Here is a 19,604-nt window from a genome sequence, read left to right on the forward strand (position 1 = left end):
TTTTCCTTTTTTGGGGGGGGGGGGGGGTTGCTGGCTGGTGTTGCCTTATAGCCTGAAGCTTGACCTGCTCCGGGGGAAAGGGGAGAACAGGGGACGGGTGGAGGGTATTGGGGTCAGAAGGTTGGGGGGTAGCTCTGTCTGGGGGCGGTGGGCCTGGTCGTTGTAGTGGGCTGTGGTTTGCCCCGTCTTGGCGTGGGGTGTGGGTGGGCCTCGATGCTGGCGGGGCTCCATCCCCCTGGGCTCAGCACCTGCTGTGGGGGGGGGGGGGGGGTGCCTGGTGGGCCCAGGGTCATCTCTCTGCCCCATCTCTCTGTGGGCTGCCTCCGGGTGGGGGTTGCTGCTCCTATGCTTTCCTGCGGGTCCTGGCATGGGTTGGGCCTGTGGCCTGGGGGGTGGGGGGGGGGGCTTCCTGGGGCTCCCTGTGTTCAGGGGGTTTCTGGGTGCCCTGGTGGCTTGGTCCTGACCTGCCTGCTGTCCTGGACTGGGGGTGTGATGTTCTGGTCCCCCACATCAGCTACAGTCAGCTACCCATCTCATCCAAGACAAACCGTAGCACGCACACACACACACGCGCACACACACACCTGGTCTCAAAATACACGCCTCTCTGGCTACAAAGACAGGTTGGTAAGATGTGAGGGGGGGCTTTTTCTCGACATCGCTAACTTCTGTTGTTCTGTGTTGTAGAACTGTAATATTCTGAGAATAAATACCTGTTGGCTCTACTCTCTCTCTCTCTGGTCTATTTTTATATTTTGTCACTTGGTGACCAGTAGAATTTCAGATCGAACTCTCGATAAATCTCTGTTGTTATTGTTGCTACTGTTTTTGTTTGTTTGTTTTTCTCCTATTGTTGCCCCCCCCCCCCCTTGTCCTCCCTGTCCTGTCCCTGCTCTCTCTTCCTGTCCACTCCTGAGTCTCAGTCCGGTAGCTTCATCAATGAACCAACACCATTCCTAATAAAGTTCAACACAGATGGTGATAGGAGGAGTTTATCAGGTTCCTCCTTAGCAGAGTAGAACTGCTTCAGTCCAACATGGCACCAGGAACATGGATGCTGCTGCTGAACAGGACAGGTTAAAAACTACAAAAGAAGGCTGGACAACAATCCACAGAAAAACTAGTTTACCCTTTGATTTTGACCTTTGAATTTTTACATTTTACCTTTCAGACGTTCACACACAACCCGGAAATGGCTTTTTACACCTAAAATCCCCTAAAATGCTCTCTGAGGGTCTCTGCAGCTCCACTTCCTGGCTGAATTCGGGGCCCAGCAGGTCCCTGCGGAGACTCACCTGCTCTGTCCAGCCTGACTCGGAGCTTCAGCACGGCATCGAGCAGCAACCTCTGCCGGCGGTTCTCCCGCTCGTACTCCGCCACGGTTTCCTCCAGCAGAGCCCCGATCTGCTCCGCGGCCGCCGCCAGCCGCTCGGTGAGCAGCGCTCTCAGCACCGGCACTCCAGCCGCTGAGTCTCCTTCTCCCAGCTGCAGCAGGAAGTCTTCAGCGGCGGCGAGGATCCGCTCCTGAACCGACACCCGCAGCAGCTGCGCGGCGCACATGTTGAGGTTCTACCGGCGCCACTCAGCCTTCAGGAGACAAAGACCGAGGCCGGGGGTTCACGGACTTCTCCTTCTTTCCTTGTTGTTTGAAACGTCCCGCGTCTTCGTCTCGTTCTGTGAAGCGCGTATTGATGACGTATGTGGTGACGTCCGAAGCCTCTCCAGCCGGCAGTGACCACGTGACTGATTCAGGACCTGCTTCCCCGGCTTGGCGTGAGATTCTAAATGTAAAGCAGTGAAACGCCGTGGTTTCCTCCCTCCTCGTCCAAAAGCGTTCGCTATTTGATCAAAGGAAGGAGAAACAAGTGACTCCATGTTGTGGAGGCTGAACTCAGAGTTGAGAGAACTTTCATTCTGATGTGAGAGCAGCAACAAAGCCACTGAGAAAAACTGAACCACTGTCAGAGTCGACACAGCATCAGCAGTCAGGCTGTGTTCACACTGGGAGAAACCATCGGACAGAAACCTCCCTCAGTCACACTGAAGGAACCTGAACTGACTGCTGCAGCTGGGACACACTCACACACACACACACACACACTCACACACACACACACACTCACACACACACACACACACAGCAGGAAACATGAACAGAGAGATAAAAGCACAGGATGCCTCCTACTCCTTCCAGAGATCAACTGATCTCCAGATTGACTTCAGTTCTTTGATCAGAATTCTTCTTCCTCCTTGATAGATTTATTGATACTTTGTCATAGACGGTCCATTCCTATTGGAGGATGTTAAAGAGCAGAAGAACCAGGTTCCCATGTATGGAACTAGAATATTTATACACTGTATTGCAGTCATTTCCAAAATATTCCACTATTTACTTGTTTTATAGGAGAGGCTTTAATGTCTGTCTTTGATGTCTGAACTCTGACTCTGATGTCATTGGTGCTGACTGAATTCTACCCCCTGACAGACTGGGAAGGCTCCTATCGGTGATGTCATCATAAATATATGAAGGTCTTGTTTCAGTGTCAGGAACCAATCAGAGCAGCCTCCTCCTGACTAAACAGCTCTACTCATCAAGCCCCTGACCCCAGACTCTTCTTGGTGAACTGATCAGAGATCAGATTAGTAGAGAAGCAGTGACACAAAGGGAAACTTCCTCATTCCCTGAACGCAGCTTCATCAAACAGAGCAATGCTAACTGGTCACCTGCAGTAGTGATGTCATCAGGACAGGAAGTTGATCAGACATGGGAACTTTGACTCAGATCAACCAGGGAGGGAGGAGTTCTCAGAGTCTGATTGTGCTGATGAATCATCAGAACTCTCCATCACGCCGTGGTCTCAGCGTTGGACCTGAAGTCCCAGGCTTCAAGGGTTCTCCCCAAACTCTCAGGGTGGGTCTGACCACATCTGAGCAGGACACCATGAACAGGCTACATGAGGACATCTCAGTGTCAAATCTGTCATTTCCTGTTGCCAGTAGGTGGTGCTGTGGTCACTACTGACCTGTAGATGTGTTCAGACTGGGATGTTGATCAAACCTGGAAGTTTCAAACAGATCTGACAGGTGAAGAGGATTCAGAAGAGTTGAAGCTTCATTTTAGTTGGAGCCTGAAAATGAGGTGAGACTAAGAGCTCCCAGGAGTTGCAGGTAGGTGCTGCCCCCTAGTGACCCAATGGAGAACAACATGTAATGACATGAACGTTCTACATTTTTCCATTTCTTGAGGCCGTTACATAAAAATATGAAGTTGATCCAAGTCAGAAACCTTCAAACTGGATGTGAGTCCAGTTGTTTAAAGTAGAGTCAATGGTGACACCCCAGTAGTTTGTAGTCTGCTGGGTGTCATAGAATGTTTGCTAGTGAATGAAACGTGGCAGCCCTGCACCAACTGCTCAGAGTCCATGTTGCCTGGGTGGACTGCATGTTTGTGTTCCGTCGTCTGTCTTGGAAGCCTCGTCTGGTTCTTCCTCCACAGAACTCTTTGCTCACAGGACATTCCAGTCTGTTCATGACAGATGTGGTTTTCCAGGTCATGGAATGATTCACAGGGAATTGTTTTTGGGAGGCAGCGTCCTGGAGGGTTTGGTTTGCTCTCCGTTTGCTCAGTGATTAAATAGAAACCAACCTTTGACATGACAGTGCAGTGTGGCTGATGTTTGTGTCAAGTAAGTTGCATGGAACAAACAGCACTGCAAACTGGGTTTCAGCTGGAGGTTCAGAGGAAAGTAGAGAAGTCTTCCAGGAGCCTGGAGCTCTGTGGTGGGTTGGAGCTGAACTAGAGAGGATTGATGGTGGAGGACCAGGAACACGTCACTGGAACCAGAACCACACTGCAAGCCAGTTTGCTCTCTTGCTTCCTTCCAAACGTTCAAATGTTCCATTAGAAGTGGAACCTTCCTGTCTCACTTTACTGAGTCCCAATGAGGGTGTGGCTAATCTGAACAGATCAGACCAGCGTTGACTGCACACTCCAAACATCTTATTAGGAAGGGGTGGTGAACACAAACATGGTAACTTCCTTAGCGCGAGCCAGAGACCAGTCAGTTTACAGTCCAGCCCTCATTTGGTCTCAAGCTTTTGGTTTGTGAGTGAAAGAAGAATGGAATCCAATGTTGTTGAGGAAGTCAAATCAGCTGAAACTCAAACATTTCTGTTTTAATGGAGAAACTCCTGGTAAAATCTGGTTTTACCATCAAAAATAATCGAAATGTTCTTTTCACCTTCAAACAAACTTTCCTTTCCCCGTGAACAATGAGCATAAATCAGCGGCAGCCATGTTTTAGGAATGTTCCTACTGTGTAGTGACCAGTGAGGAGAGGCTGTTACCATGGGGACAATGTTTACTTTGTCCTGTTACTAGGAGGAGGGATTTACCTGTGGCTGAGCATCGAAGGCAGCTTCAAGGAACCAGAAATGCCCTTATTTGGACATGACTTGGTTCAAGGTTTCCCCTGAAATTCAAGGCCTTGAATGGGAAAGTTGTTACAAACCTGGTAACTTAAACAACAAACCAGTCAAACCACAGTTACCAGTTTAAACTTCAGACTTGGAGGTTCATGTTCATGATCGACTTCCAAAACTTGACTTCAGAATTCTTTGAACCCAGAATTTTTTTACTCTTTGATTTCAGAATTTTGTCTCTGATGTCATCGTGACACAATGGACCAAACCTCTAGATTTGATATTCTACTGCCCTCTGGTGGTGAGGCAGTGGGGATGCAGGTGATCTGCTGGTCTGGTTGAACGTGAGTGGACAGAAACCTTGTTGAAGTGACTGGGAGTTCCTGACTGTGGTGAGCTGCCTTGCTTCTCCTCAGGTCTTCATGGTGGCTTTCTGCTGGACTGTTGTTGAAGGGAACATGGCATCGTATCATTTTCAGCTCTGACATCTGGACAGTGGACAGATGTGACATCATCATGGTCTCACTGCCTGCTTTGTTCATGGATCAATGGAACATTGTGTTGGAACCTTTATTGTAGAACTGCTATGAGCTGAGAGCTCAGTGTTGTTGGAACAACGCAGCTCCACATGGGACTGATGTGATGAAGAGGTTTTTATTGAGCTGAAGCTGGAGAGCAACAATCAAAATGGAGCAGCAAACATTCTGATGGCAACATTTACAGAGGAAAACGTCACATCAACTGCCATCAACTAAAGCTTCTCTGTTCAGTCATGAAGATGAAGAACAAAGAAACCCCACACATTCCAATCTCCCTGATTCAGCTGCTGGTAGAATGGACTTGTAGCAGATTGAGTCCTTGAACAGATAGACAACATGGGTCCTCTGAGATGAAGCTGCTTGATGGTTGTGTGTGTGTCTCCTCAGAGTCCAGAGGTCAGGTCACCGTGACTCAGCCTGCAGCAGTGAGATCTGCTCCAGGAGCCTCCGTCTCCCTCCCATGTTCAACCAGTCAGGATGTTTATAGTGGGAACCGTTTATCCTGGTACCAGCAGAGAGAAGGAGAACCTCCTAAACTTCTCATTTACTGGGCCACCTCGAGAGCATCAGGGATTCCAGCTCGTTTTTCAGGCAGTGGATCAAACTCTGGCTTCACTCTGAAACATCAGTGGAGTTCAGGCTGAAGATGCAGCCGTTTATCACTGTCAGAGTTTTCACAGCATCAACAGTCAGGGGGTGTTCACACTGTGAAAAACCATCGAACAAAAACCTCCCTCAGTCACACTGAAGTGAAACTGAACTGACTGCTGCAGCTGGGAGCTGCTGACACTCACACACACACACACACACACACACACACACACACACACACACACACACACACAGGCTTGATGAGAAGAACTAGAACTAGAAGAACTAGGATTCAGATTTTCTGCTGATGACGTTGTGATCTTCATCCCCAATTCTTCATCCTGATTGTGGTCCTTCATCAGATTAGCAGCTTCTCTCTGATGATGTCACTCACATCAACTTTGCTTCTGCTTGGATTTTCAATGAACTTCAAGAAAAACCAGCAGCAGCAGCAGGGAGGGACGACTGGACCCTGCAGAGAGAGACTGATCAGCTCTAAAAGGGGACAGGAGGCTGAGACTTCTGCTGCTTGTCCTCACACGACTCTGCTGAGGAGACTTGGAGGAAACTCGTCTTCGGTCGCTCATTTCTCTCTGAGCTCAGTAACCACAGCAACCGAGAGGCATCGCTGCTGGACCGTGACAACAGACGGTTTCAGAACTAAAGATAAAAAGAAGAGAGAACTCACCGTTCCTAAGTTTCAACAGCCAAAATAAAAGCAGCTTTGGAAAGTTTGAAAAACCACCAGAATGAACACTTGTTGGTTCATCTGGTTTGGTTTCACTGAAGCCAAACACAAGATCCAGATTCTCATGATCTTTGTGTCTGCCTTGACCAATGGTGTGAGAGAGAGAGAGATTTTTAATTTTTTAAAATCAGTTTTATTTGCTGCTCTTATATATTAAAGCATTTCACTGTTTACTTTGAATGATCACATTCTCAACAAAATCACCCTTCCTTTCAATCAAAAGATCAGTTTATAGACACTCATGCTGAACGATACACACATGGACCTACACAGACATGAACATATGTACACACACACACACACACACACACACACACACACACACATTTTATCTTCAGCAGGTTCACCAACAACAGCTTGTCGTCTTCCACAGGACTCAGGACTCTCTGGTGGCACCACACATTTCTAAATGAGTCCAAATCTCCTGATATTTGATGAAAGCTGAAGTCCAGCTGGATCCTGGATCCTGGATCTGATGAGTTCCACACACAGGAACAGAACCCACCCTCCTCCTGCAGCTCACATACACCACCATCTTGGCCTGGACCGGCACAAAGAATACTTTTTACTTTTGAGAGTGAGGTTCCCATACATGGAAATCTAATATTTATTATACTGCAGTATATTTTCCAATATACTTTGATGTCTGAACTCTGACTGTGATGTCATTGGTGCTGACTGAATTCTACCCCCTGACAGACTGAAGGCTCCTATTGGTGATGTCATCATAAATACATGAAGGTCTTGTTTCAGTGTCAGGAACCAATCAGAGCAGCTTCCTCCTGACTAAACAGCTCTACTCATCAAGCCCCTGACCCCAGACTCTTCTTGGTGAACTGATCAGAGATCAGATTAGTAGAGAAGCAGTGACACAAAGGGAAACTTCCTCATTCCCTGAACGCAGCTCCATCAAACAGAGCAATGCTAACTGGTCACCTGCAGTAGTGATGTCATCAGGACAGGAAGTTGATCAGACATGGGAACTTTGACTCAGATCAACCAGGGAGGGAGGAGTTATTAGAGTCTGATTGTGCTGATGAATCATCAGAACTCTCCATCACACCATGGTCTCAGCGTTGGACCTGAAGTCCCAGGCTTCAAGGGTTCTCCCCAAACTCTCAGGGTGGGTCTGACCACATCTGAGCAGGACACCATGAACAGGCTACATGAGGACATCTCAGTGTCAAATCTGTCATTTCCTGTTGCCAGTAGGTGGCGCTGTGGTCACTACTGACCTGTAGATGTGTTCAGACTGGGATGTTGATCAAACCTGGAAGTTTCAAACAGATCTGACAGGTGGAGAGGATTCAGAAGAGTTGAAGCTTCATTTTAGTTGGAGCCTGAAAATGAGATGAGACTGAGGGCTCCCAGGAGTTGCAGGTAGGTGCTGCCCCCTAGTGACCCAATGGAGAACGACATGTAATGACATGAACGTTCTACATTTTTCCAGTTCTTGACTTCATTCATCCTCAAACTTCTTCAAGCTGGAAGAGAGTGAGATCATTTAAAGAGTAAATAATCAGCATCTCATCACTCATTTGTTCTCTGGTGGTGACCTCACGACTCAGCAGTGTGACATCACACATTTCGCTGATGTCATCCTCAAGTGTGTCACTCATTTCATGCAGCCTTCATTGTTTTATTTTATTATTTCCTTTCACTTTGATCTTCACAAAGACAAAGTGCGTCTGATGGAGGCACCACTGATAGAGTGGAATGTTTCCATGTTGCCATGACAACGTGAGGCCCCTCACCTCCTCTGTTCCTTCTGCCGGTCGGCGTCAGAAGAGCAAGATGGCTGCTTCTCCATCTGGGTGGATGAGCAGCTCCTCCCATCTCAGGCAGACGCTCCCTGGCTGCATGTCAGCAGCTCCTCAAAGCTCCTTCTGGTTTCTTTGCTCTCCTGATGCTGCGCTGGTGGATTTGTCCACCTCTCATTCTCCAGGGTTCTCAGCCTCATGTTCTCTCCCTCCTGTTCCAGCTCCTCCAAGTTTCCAGTGGAAGTTTGGCTTTTGTTTGCTACTTTGTCTTTTCTCCTCTGTTGGTGCTTTGAGTTCCTTTGTTGTTCTTTGTCTTTTCATCATTCAAGCCTCCTTTTGTTGAACGCTCCTCTCCCCCGTCTGTATTTGGGTCCTGTTCTCCTCCACTTTGGCCAAGAAGGCGGCCCAACAAGAGTCACCAGTGATGTCACAGCTCCTGGATGCCCCGCCCCTTCATCTGGTGCAGGTCGTGTGATGTCACTGAATCCCACTCAGACCAAACCAGTCAGAGATCAGTGTGTTTGTGTCAGTGATGTCATCGCTGCTGACATCACAGCCCTCCATCCACACACGCCAGACTGAGGTGGAGGAGGTGAGGAGGTTGGGGTTTTCAAGGTCTTCGTCATGAGTGGGAGGGGCTGAGCTGGTGAATGATCAGCTGACCTGGTCTGGGCTCAGTTCAGATGTTGAGCCACTGCTGACTGCCGTTTGCCTGAGGAAGACCCAACGTTCCCCTCAAGAAATGGAGGGCAGTTTTTAGTGCAGCGTTCATTCTGGTTGGAGTTTTCCTTTCCTTTGCCCTGCACCTCTCTGGTGGGGAGGTGCTCCCTGTTGACAAGGACTCAGTGGAGAAGACTGGACCAGGACCTTCACTGGTTCAAGGAGCACCAAGGCAAAGGGAGGCCCAGACCAGCAGCCAGGGTGACCAGTTTGAAAACCTGCTCCTCTTCCATGCTGACTTGTTGGTGTCTCCTCTTTTATTCCTGAGTGATTTTAATCTCAGCTCTCTGAACCTGAATGGAGCAGAACCAGGAAATCATTGCAGGAAATCATGGAGGAGAAATGAATGAATGAGACTTCCAGTCAAACTGAGACAAACGTCCAGGTTTGGTCATCAAAGATATCTGACATTCATCAGTAGACTGACAAAGATGCTCATTATTATTGCAGCAGATTAAACTAGAGAATGAAGAGGGTCTCACTTTGGAAACAAATATTGCAGGATATTTTTGTTTTATCAGAGAGGCTTTAATGTCTGTCTTTGATGTCTAAACTCTGACTCTGATGTCATTGGTGGTGACTGAATTCTACCCCCTGACAGACTGAAGGCTCATATTGGTGATGCAGGTAGGTGCTGCCCCCTAGTGACCCAATGGAGAACGACATGTAATGACATGAAGATTCTACATTTTTCCACTTGTGAGATAAAAATACCTCACAGCAAGAAGGTTCAGGGTTCGAGTCCCAGCTGGAGCACAGGATCTTTCTGTGTGGAGTCTCCATGTTCTCCCTGTTCCTGTGTGGGTTCTCTCTGGTACTCCAGCTTCCTCCCACAGTCCAAAGACATCAAGAGGGGACGAGGCTGATTGATACTCTAAATTGACTGTAGGTGTGACTGTGAGAGTGAATGGTTGTCTGTCTCTATGTGTTGGTCCTGTGATGGACTGGTGACCTGTCCAGGATGAACCCCGCCTCTCACCTGTAGACGCTGGGATAGGCTCCACCCCCATGACCCTTAACAGGAATAAGAGGAAGTGCTGTGCTTTTATCTGTCTGTTCATGTTTCCTGCTGTGTGTGTGTGTGTGTGTGTGTGTGTGTGTGTGTGTGAGTGTGTGTGAGTGTGTGTGTGTGTGTGTGTGTGTGTGTGTGTGTGAGTGTGAGTGTGTGTGTGTGTGAGTGTGTGTGTGTGTGTGTGTGTGTGTGTGTGTGAGTGTGTGTGTGTGTGTGTGAGTGTGTGTGTGTGTGTGTGTGAGTGTGTCCCAGCTGCAGCAGTCAGTTCAGGTTCCTTCAGTGTGACTGAGGGAGGTTTCTGTCCGATGGTTTCTCCCAGTGTGAACACAGCCTGACTGCTGATGCTGTGCCGACTCTGACAGTGGTTCAGTTTTTCTCAGTGGCTTTGTTGCTGCTCTCAGATCAGAATGAAAGTTCTCTCAACTCTGAGTTCAGCCTCCACAACATGGAGTCACTTGTTTCTCCTTCCTTTGATCAAATAGCGAACGCTTTTGGACGAGGAGGGAGGAAACCACGGCGTTTCACTGCTTTACATTTAGAATCTCACGCCAAGCTGGAGAAGCAGGTCCTGAATCAGTCACGTGGTCACTGCCGGCTGGCGAGGCTTCGGACGTCACCACATACGTCATCAATACGCACTTCACAAAACGAGAAGAAGACGCGGGAAGCTTTGAACACAACGAGGAAAGAAGGAGAAGTCCGTGAACCCCCAGCCTCGGTCTTTGTCTCCTGAAGGCTGAGTGGCGCCGGTAGAACCTCAACATGTGCGCCGCGCAGCTGCTGCGGGTGTCGGTCCAGGAGCGGATCCTCGCCGCCGCTGAAGACTTCCTGCTGCAGCTGGGAGAAGGAGACTCAGCGGCTGGAGTCCCGGTGCTGAGAGCGCTGCTCACCGAGCGGCTGGCGGCGGCCGCGGAGCAGATCGGGGCTCTGCTGGAGGAAACCGTGGCGGAGTACGAGCGGTAGAACCGCCGGCAGAGGTTGCTGCTCGATGCCGTGCTGAAGCCCCGAGTCAGGCTGGACAGAGCAGGTGAGTCCCCCCAGGGACCTGCTGGGCCCCTCATTCAGTCCAGAAAGTGGAGCTGCAGACGCCCTCAGAGAGCATTTTAGGGGATTTTAGGTGTAAAAAGCCATTTCCGGGTTGTGTGTGAACGTCTGAAAGGTAAAATGTAAAAATTCAAAGGTCAAAATCAAAGGGTAAACTAGTTTTTCTGTGGATCGTTGTCCAGCCTTCTTTTGTAGTTTTTACCCTGTCCTGTTCAGCAGCAGCATCCATGTTCCTGGTGCTTTGTTGGACTGAAGCAGTTCTACTCTGCTAAGGAGGAACCTGATAAACTCCTCCTATCACCTTCTGTGTTGAACTTTATTAGGAATGGTGTTGGTTCATTGATGAAGCTTCCGGACTGAGACTCAGGAGAGGACAGGAAGAGAGAGCAGGGACAGGACAGGGAGGACAAGGGGGGGACAACAATAGGAGAAAAACAAACAAACAGTAACAACAGAAAAAAAAGAAACTTTGGTTGCAGAATTTCCACTGCAGGTTTACCATTTATTTTAATATAATTTAAAAATAAATGCCTGAGTGTGTGATTAGGGATCAGTTGTGCACTGTGTGTGTGTGTGTGTGTGTGTGTGTGTGTGTGTGTGTGGACACGGTTTGTCTTGAATGCTGTGGGTAGCTGGCTGTAGCTGATGTGGGGGACCAGAACAACACACCCCAGCCCAGGATAGCAGGCAGGTCAGGACCAAACCCCCAGGACACAGGGAGCCCCAGGAACCCCCCCAGGAAACAACCACAGGCCAAACCCATGCCAGGACCCACAGGAAAGTAGAGGAGCAGCAACCCCTGAGGCAGCCCACAGAGAGACAGAAAGACAGGGCAGACAGAGGACCCCAGGCCCACCGGCTGGCCTGGGCTGGACCGGCCATTAGGGAATCATTCCACTTCTCCCAGTGGCCAGCACCTCCCTGGCTGTGAGTGCAGGTGGGCTGACATGTTTAGCATCGGTACAGGTTCCCTCTGGTTCTAGGGACTGAACTCTCATTCTCCTACAGGGTCTCATTCTAGAAATGAACATTCTGACTAGCAGATGTGATCATGAATGGACAAAACCATTCAGCAGAGGGGACCTTTGACCTTTGACCTGGGTGACACAACGTTGATCCAAGCATCTGAAGCCAGCATTTCTGTTCCCAGTTTGCTGACTGGTCCTCAGTAGCAGGACGTCTCTTTTCATTGAGTTGATTTCTGTTTCTGTCTGTTGCTCCGCTGTTTCAGAGTCAAATGAAGAGATTTCTGATGTTGCTGTTTGTGTCCTGCAGATGTGGAGCAGCTGCTGGTGATTAAAGAAGAGGTTCCCCCTGAGCTGCAGGACCCAGAGCCCCCCCACATTAAAGAGGAGTGGGAGGAGCTCTGGACCAGTGAGGAGGGAGGGCAGCTTCAAGGGCAGCAGGAGGCTGATATCACCACGTTCCCCTTCACTCTGGTTCCTGTGAAGAGTGAAGGGAACGAAGAGAAACCTCAGTTCCCACAGCTTCATCAGAGTCTGACTGAGGAGAACTTGAAGGAAGAGTCTCTGAGCAGCAGCCCAGTTCATCCTCTGAAAACAGAAGCTGATGGAGAAGAGTGTGGAGGACCAGAACCAGAACCAGCCAATAACATAGATCCAGATCCACTTGTACAACCCCAGACTGAAGACCAGATGTCAGACTCTTCTGAAGCTGAGACTGAAGTCAGTGAGGATGATTGGGTCAGACCTGATAACATGGCCACCTCTGAGCACAAGGAACCCTTTGGCTCAAGGAGGAATTTGCTTCAGAAACTGAGCCCAGGACAGGAAGTGACTCATTGCAGTTCAAAAGATGAAAAAGTAAAAACTGGAAGAGAATCAGAAATAATCAGGAATGTGACTTTTGGTCCTTCTGAATCTGAGACAGAAGTCAGTGAGGATGAGCGTCCCTTGAGGTGCTCAACATGCAGTAAAGGTTTTAGTTACAGAAGGAGTTTGGATAAACACATGAGAACACACACTGGGGAGAAACCATTCTCCTGTTCAGTTTGTGGCAAAAGGTTTGCAGAAAAGGGATATCTGAAAACACACATGAGAACACACACTGGAGAGAAACCATTTCCCTGCTCAGTGTGTGGAAAAAGATTCTCACTTAAGGGACATCTGAATACACACATGAGAACACACACAGGGGACAAACCGTTTCCCTGCGCAGTTTGTGGAAAAAGGTTTTCAGAAAAGGGACAGCTGAAAAAACACATGAGAACACACACTGGGGAGAAACCATTTCCCTGCTCAGTGTGTGGCAAAAGATTCTCACTTAAGGGACATCTGAATACACACATGAGAACACACACCGGGGAGAAACAATTCTCCTGCTCAGTTTGTGGCAAAAAATTCTCAGTTCAGGCAAGTCTTAAAAGACACCTGAGAACCCCTCCTGGGGAGAAACCACCTTGCCATGCCATGGCTTTGAAGTAAAACAAAAGAGCGAGACACAGGTTGAAGGCCCATCCATCCATCCAGCCATTGTCTTCCGCTTATTCCTGTTAAGGGTCGTGGGGAGGTGGAGCCTATCCCAGCGTCTACAGGCGAGAGGGGGGGTTCACCCTGGACAGGTTGCCAGTCCATAGCAGGGCCAACACATAGAGACAGACAACCATTCACACCTACAGTCAATTTAGAGTATTAATTTAGCCTAGTCCCCAATTGCATGTCGTTGGACTGTGGGAAGAAGCTGGAGTCCCACAGAGAACCCACGCAGGAACAGGGAGAAGACCCTTGTTAATTTGATAAAAGTGGTCTAAAGAAATATCTGGTTTAACTGCAGTTTCTGTGTTTACTGAGGCGGCTCTGGCTTTACTGAGGACCTTCTTATGCATTTGAAGACGATTCTGCCTCTTGCTTAGTTGCCTGGTGATGGAATTCTACCACAGAGCTGTTCTCTGTTGTTGAATGATCCTCTTTTTGAAGGAGTGATGGAGTCGTTAGTGTGGTGGTGTGGCCCGGATTGAGGTGATCGTCCAGTGGAGCAGTGACCAGAAAAGAGGCTAAGTTCTCTGTTGTTCTGAGAAACTGTCAGGTATTTACACATCTCTTCACATTCACTGGGGAGGGAAATGCAGATTGGGGTCAAACACAGGTTGAAAAGAGTTCCTGGCCATTTGTGAGGTGGCTTGTCAGGGTGGAGCCAAATGGTTCCAGTCCCTAGAACCAGCAGAGACAACCATCAACCTGTCACCCAGAAGCCACCAGATACATTTTTCAACTTTAACAACCAGACCATTTGGAATACATGTTAGCACCTGTGGTTTGTCCTTCCACATCCATTTATGAATTCAGCATATGAACATCCTTCCTGACCTTTGATGGAGAAGCCCAGAAACTAACAGGTCTGACATCGTTAAAGCAGGTTATCGATTTCTACTGAACTACACAGTTCAGAGGCGCTACACATTACCAGTGGCTCATTACTTGCTAACTCACAACTCTTAAACAGAATAATGTCACGATCCCTGTCTTGTGTTTCCTGTTTTACTTTGTAGTCATGTCCTGTCTTCCTGTCCTCCCTCCCTTGGTTACCTAATGTGTCTCTCCTGGGTGATTACACCACCTGTGCCTCTCGTGTATTTAACCTCTGTGTTTCCCCTGTGCCATGTCGGGTCATTATTGTACTGTTGTGTTGCGATGTCGAAGTCTAGGTCAAGGGTTGTCACAGTCACGAGCCGCTAGTCTCAAGCCTCCAGGTTTCCCCAGTTTCAAGCCTTCAGTCTCCAGTCTCCAGTCTCTCAAGCCTTCAGTCTCCAGTCTCCAGTCTCTCCAGTCTCCAGTCTCTCCAGTCTCCAGTCTCCAGTCTCTCCAGTCTCTTTAACAAACCTCTTTTGTGCACCCTCCTTCCCCTCCTCTTCATTTGGGTCTACTTCCCTTCACCCAAACAAAGGAAATGCGTCACCAAACAAAGGAAAAAGCAAGCTTCTGCAGCAGTGAGCCTGCAGTTTTATCCACCATGAGATCAACCTCCAAATGACTAAACTCAGAACAGGCATCTCTGTTGTTGTCATCCATCCAGTTACTTAACAGTGAACTTAAAGTTAACAGAAGAATAGAAAGTTTATTAAAAGACAAGTTTATGAGGACAGTTAATAAAAAGGTTTAAAGAGAGTATTTTTCTTAACTCGCTGTACAGTTTTAAAGTTGTCAGTGCTTTTGTTTCCATGTAGAGGCTCTGCTTGTATCCTCACCCCTGTGTTTGACTATTTGGAGTGGATGTTATCAACCTTCATTAACCCTAAATCACCAATTAACAGCCTGGTGTCAAAGTGCCGCCGGGTCTCATTTGATGGCGGAGGGTCCGACCTCATTTTGTAAAGTAGACGCCTGTCTCAAATAAACGCCAGGTTCGTTTAAACGCCTGGGGGCCATTACTTGAGATCAATGTTATCTTAACTTGGTTTCATGTAAGATTTTGCAATTTATTTGAACTTCCCAGTAATTTATGTCTCATGATGTCAGTGCACCGCAGACAGCAAATCTTCAAGCTCACGGTTCCATGCAAAAAAAGAAAAAAAAATCTATAAGGTGGTAACGCGTCGTTGTGAATGTGTAGATCTGCTATTTTGGCCTCATGAGACTGTCGTGGAAGTGGAAGGATACGGGCCTGGAGTTGTCACGCCCCTTTTCTTCCTAATAATGTGTTCTTGTGTAAAGTGTTCTCTGGACAATCTTGATATTTGCACTACTGTTCTTTAAAGTACTACAGTATATTGTTATACCTTGTATACCTATTGCTAAAAAAATAATAATAGTGGCCCAGTGCTGGCCAGCGCCAAAATAAAAGCCTGTTACCAATCGACGCCTGGTCTCTTTTAAACGCCCGGGCCACTAATTAGTCATTTACTGTCTCTCTAAAGGAAAGAGCAACAATACAGTTTCAATAGATTGATTGAAGGCAATCAACAAAAACAGCATTTGCCATTTTTCATGTTTTTCACTTTTCAATTTTTTTTTAAATCTAAGTTCTGTAGAAAAGAAAATCACTCTTCTTCCTCTTCTGTGTTTTATGGCAACTGTTGTCCAAGTTTGAAACTCCACATTAGAACTGCAGCATCAATCAATGGATTTGGATGGATTTAGCGTTTGTTCTGTCTTCTCTTTTTTTCGTTGTACTTGTGGTCATCATTGTCTCCAATCAGAAAATCTGAGGCTGGGACGTCTTGATGACACTTGAAGAAAGGAAGCAGGTCTCAGAGGAGTGTGGACAGTGCAGTCCTCAGCTTTCTAGTTCCTGGTCTCCAGCCCTTCTCTCTTGTTGAGCAGCCAGCATCTCAGAGCCTTGTCCAAGACCTGCAGCCAAACTGCACCGTCTGCTCCACATTCACCTTTAAAAACTGAGTGGATGTCATCAGGGAGGGAAAATGCTGGGTGATGGCACCTGGGAGTTCAACAGACCTGATGATTGAACCACCAATCACAAGGATTTCAGCCTCCATTGTAAACAGAGAGTTTAGATGAGAGAGAACCTGCTGTCAGCCTCACCAGTCAGGGCAGTGGCAGAGGCAGCAGAGTTGAATGAAGCAGGACCACCTGGCAGGTCTCAGCTGGAGGTGATGACATCACTGGCCTCAGTCCTCACCAGTGCTGTGCCTAGCAACAGGGACGATGGGGAGAAACCAGTAGAAGCACTCTGAGAGTTGGAGACAGCAGGAGAGAGACCACGACAGAGTCACCCATGGGAAACTGTTGGATCCACTCAGGACAAGCTGGACAGACACAGATCAAAGTCAGAATTGATGATGATGTCATCAGGGCTTTGATGGTGTCTTTATTTGTACCTAGAATTCTGCCTTTGATCTCAGGAGGACATGAAAGAAACACAATTGAGGAAAGTAGAGGAGAACATTCAGCTTCATTAGAAACACTTGAACTGTTGAACAGTAGAATTTGTCAGAAACAGTTTACAACACTGAGTGACAGGATTGACGAGGGAAGAGTTTTCTACTTTAAATTTAATTCTAACTTTAAACTGTGGATGAACATTTTTAGTCGTTCATATTCTAACATACAGAGGAAGTCATGACATTCCCTTTTTTTAAAAAGAAAAACATGTGAAGCTCCTCCCCCCAGCTCCAGATGGACAGACAGACATGAGAGAGGCCAGGAAGCAAAGAAGTGTTGTGCTCCTCTCCAGTGCTCTGGTGTTGTTGTGTTCTTCTCAGCTCCATCATGTAGACCTGCTGGCACTGGGTGCTGGTGGAAGTTTGCAGCTCTCACTGGAAAGTCCTGAGGCTCCTCCCACTCTGAAGCAGGCAGTTGCTCCCAGCCAGCCCACACTTTCACTCTCTGGTGTAGGAGTGAAGAACAAAATCAGAATCAAGAACCATCACTCTTTCATTGGGGCTCCTTTCTCCTTGTTCTGATCCAGAAACTCAACAGCTTCTATCATTGATTGACAGGAAATGTTGCTGACACACTGGGATTTTTGTTCTCCTGCTGTCACTGTCAAGTGCCAGTTCAGATGTACTTGATGTTACAGAAAATCCAGCATGGTGGTGCAGTGGTCAGCACTGTCTCCTCACAGCAAGAAGGTTCCAGGTTCTAGTCCTGGCTCCAGCACAGGATCTTTCTGTGTGGAGTCTCCATGTTCTCCCTGTTCCTGTGTGGGTTCTCTCTGGTACTCCAGCTTCCTCCCACAGTCCAAAGACATCAAGAGGGAACGAGGCTGATTGATACTCTAAATTGACTGTAGGTGTGACTGTGAGAGTGAATGGTTGTCTGTCTCTATGTGTTGGTCCTGTGATGGACTGGCGACCTGTCCAGGATGAACCCCGCCCCTCGACCAATGTCAGCTGTGATAGGCTCCACCCCCCCCATGAACCTTAACAGATAATCAGTGGAGAAATGGAAATTTAGCTGCTATGTTGAATCACAATAACCTTTTGAAGTCTACTTTTGCTTCAGTCAGAAAGGAGACTGTTGTTAACTCACAATGGTTGGTGATTGTGGAGGAAGACAAATTTCCTTTTGAAACCCTTTTTAACAGACACACATTCCTAAAGATAAGGGTTTATTTTGTTCCTTTCTTTGAGGAGAGGATGGTTTTGATCCATCAACCTCTGGGTTCTGTTCCCAGCTCTCTTCCTCTGCTCCTCTCTGCTCTACCATTGACTGAACAGTCCTTGATTTAGGAGAGCAGGATTGTGACAAGAACAGGATTTTGAGTTTCAAATGTTTCCCAGTTTGGCTCTGCAGCAGGAGGTCTTGTAGGAACAGGGACTGACCTGACACCAGCTCCCTCTGGAACAATGGTTCATTCATTCATCGGTGCCAGGAGGCCTAAAAACACAAAACACCAATTCAATCCAGGACCTTGGAGCCTAAACTGAAACTCCATCACACGGTGGCTCTGCTGGGGCTCCCACAGGTGAGTGAGGCTGAGCTCCAGTCTGCTCTGAGGAGGCAGCAGACATCTGCACCACTCAGAGGTTTGGTTGGTGGCTTTGACAAAATCCCAACAAACTAAAATCCTGTTGAAGCAGGAAGTTCTAGTTGAACTCTCATCCACGTCACATGACCAAGAAAACCTCCTCTTTCATTCAGACCAGAACAGACAAACATAGAAACATTGTTTCAGCTTCTGATCAAACAATAACAAGTTCTTGATTGTTTGTCATGTTCTATGAATCAGACTGATGATCTCTGGATGTTCTAGGAGGTGTGTCTGTTTCTGATGAAGCCTGTTTGGTCTGGGGGGGTTAAGATGGTGGGGGCTGTTTCAGTTCTAGTGCTGAAGGCTTTCACCATGACAGTCAGACTCTCCTCTGTCCTTCATGGTCCCTCAAATGTGCAGTGTGGACCTCACACACTGAATTTAGCCTGAAAACTCTTCATGAAAAGCAGCGCCTCAGAGTCTCTGTGGCGCAATCGGTCAGCGCGCTCGGCTGTTAACCGAGAGGCTGGTGGTTCGAGCCCACCCAGGGACGATGAACAGGCTCTACTGGTGCTTAGGAGTCGCTGCGTTAATGATCTGAATGTGGACAGACAGACTGACCCTCCACAGTAGACACCTGTGACTGATCTCTTGATGAGAAGTGTTAAATTTAGTCGTCGTGTGTCATGCAGTGTTGAGGAGGCCTGCTGGCTGTGGGTAAAGTGGGGGCTCAGAGTTTGTGGAGTCGGCTCTGGAATGAAGGGGGTCACTGTTTGGTTCTCAGATGCTCCAGCTCAGGTTAGCGAGGTGGTGGAGAAATGAGTGAGAGCTCTGCCAGTTGGAGCCTCTTGGGTCCCGGGAGGCTTCACTCCTGGAGGTGGAAATGATGAGGAGTTTTAAAATCTGCTCCTCTTTCACACTGACTTGTTTTCTTGGGTTCCCTCTTTTATTCTCCTGGAGATCAAGAGGATCCTGCCATGTTTGTCCAGGAGACCCACAACACAACAGTCAGTGAATGGGGATGCAGGCAGACTTTTAATGGGGGTCATTTGAAGTCCCAAGTCCAGTTGGAGCAGAGGCTGGAGTTTGATTCTCCAGGAGTTTTTGTTGTTGTTTTTTTTACCAGTTTCTTTTGGTTTGGAGGAAATCATTCCAGGTGTTTGAAAGAAGGTGAGAGCAGCTTTGGAAAATGTTCAACTGGTGTTTTTAAATGTCTTTGCACCAACAAATGGTGGACAGGACAGCTTTTGAGACATTTTAATGCCACCGTTCAACAGTGAATCTGCTGGTTTCCTGTTTTTAGGAGCTGATGGGAGCTGCACAGAGAAGCTCTTTGAGACAGGAACCATTCAGAGCTCCACCCTGCTTCTTCCAGCAGG

At 47.9% G+C, this 19,604-nt stretch overlaps 1 protein-coding gene and 1 non-coding gene across 2 annotated transcripts; both read left to right on the plus strand.

Annotated features, from left to right (window-relative positions):
- The first annotated feature begins 12,445 nt into the window (after positions 1-12,445).
- Positions 12,446-13,320, plus strand: LOC147272114 (uncharacterized). Its single transcript, XM_086205116.1, has one exon. The coding sequence runs from the start codon at positions 12,492-12,494 to the stop codon at positions 13,278-13,280; it is 789 nt and encodes a 262-aa protein (XP_086061242.1). The 5' UTR covers positions 12,446-12,491; the 3' UTR covers positions 13,281-13,320.
- Positions 13,321-18,704: 5,384 nt separating this feature from the next.
- Positions 18,705-18,778, plus strand: trnan-guu (transfer RNA asparagine (anticodon GUU)). Its single transcript has one exon. It is a non-coding gene; the product is annotated as a tRNA-Asn (tRNA).
- Positions 18,779-19,604: the final 826 nt, after the last annotated feature.

Source organism: Aulostomus chinensis, chromosome 1 (assembly GCF_037954235.1).
Source record: "Aulostomus chinensis isolate RoL2024-O1b breed Wild chromosome 1, RoL_Achi_v1.0, whole genome shotgun sequence".
In the NCBI taxonomy this organism is placed as follows: Eukaryota; Metazoa; Chordata; class Actinopteri; order Syngnathiformes; family Aulostomidae; genus Aulostomus; species Aulostomus chinensis.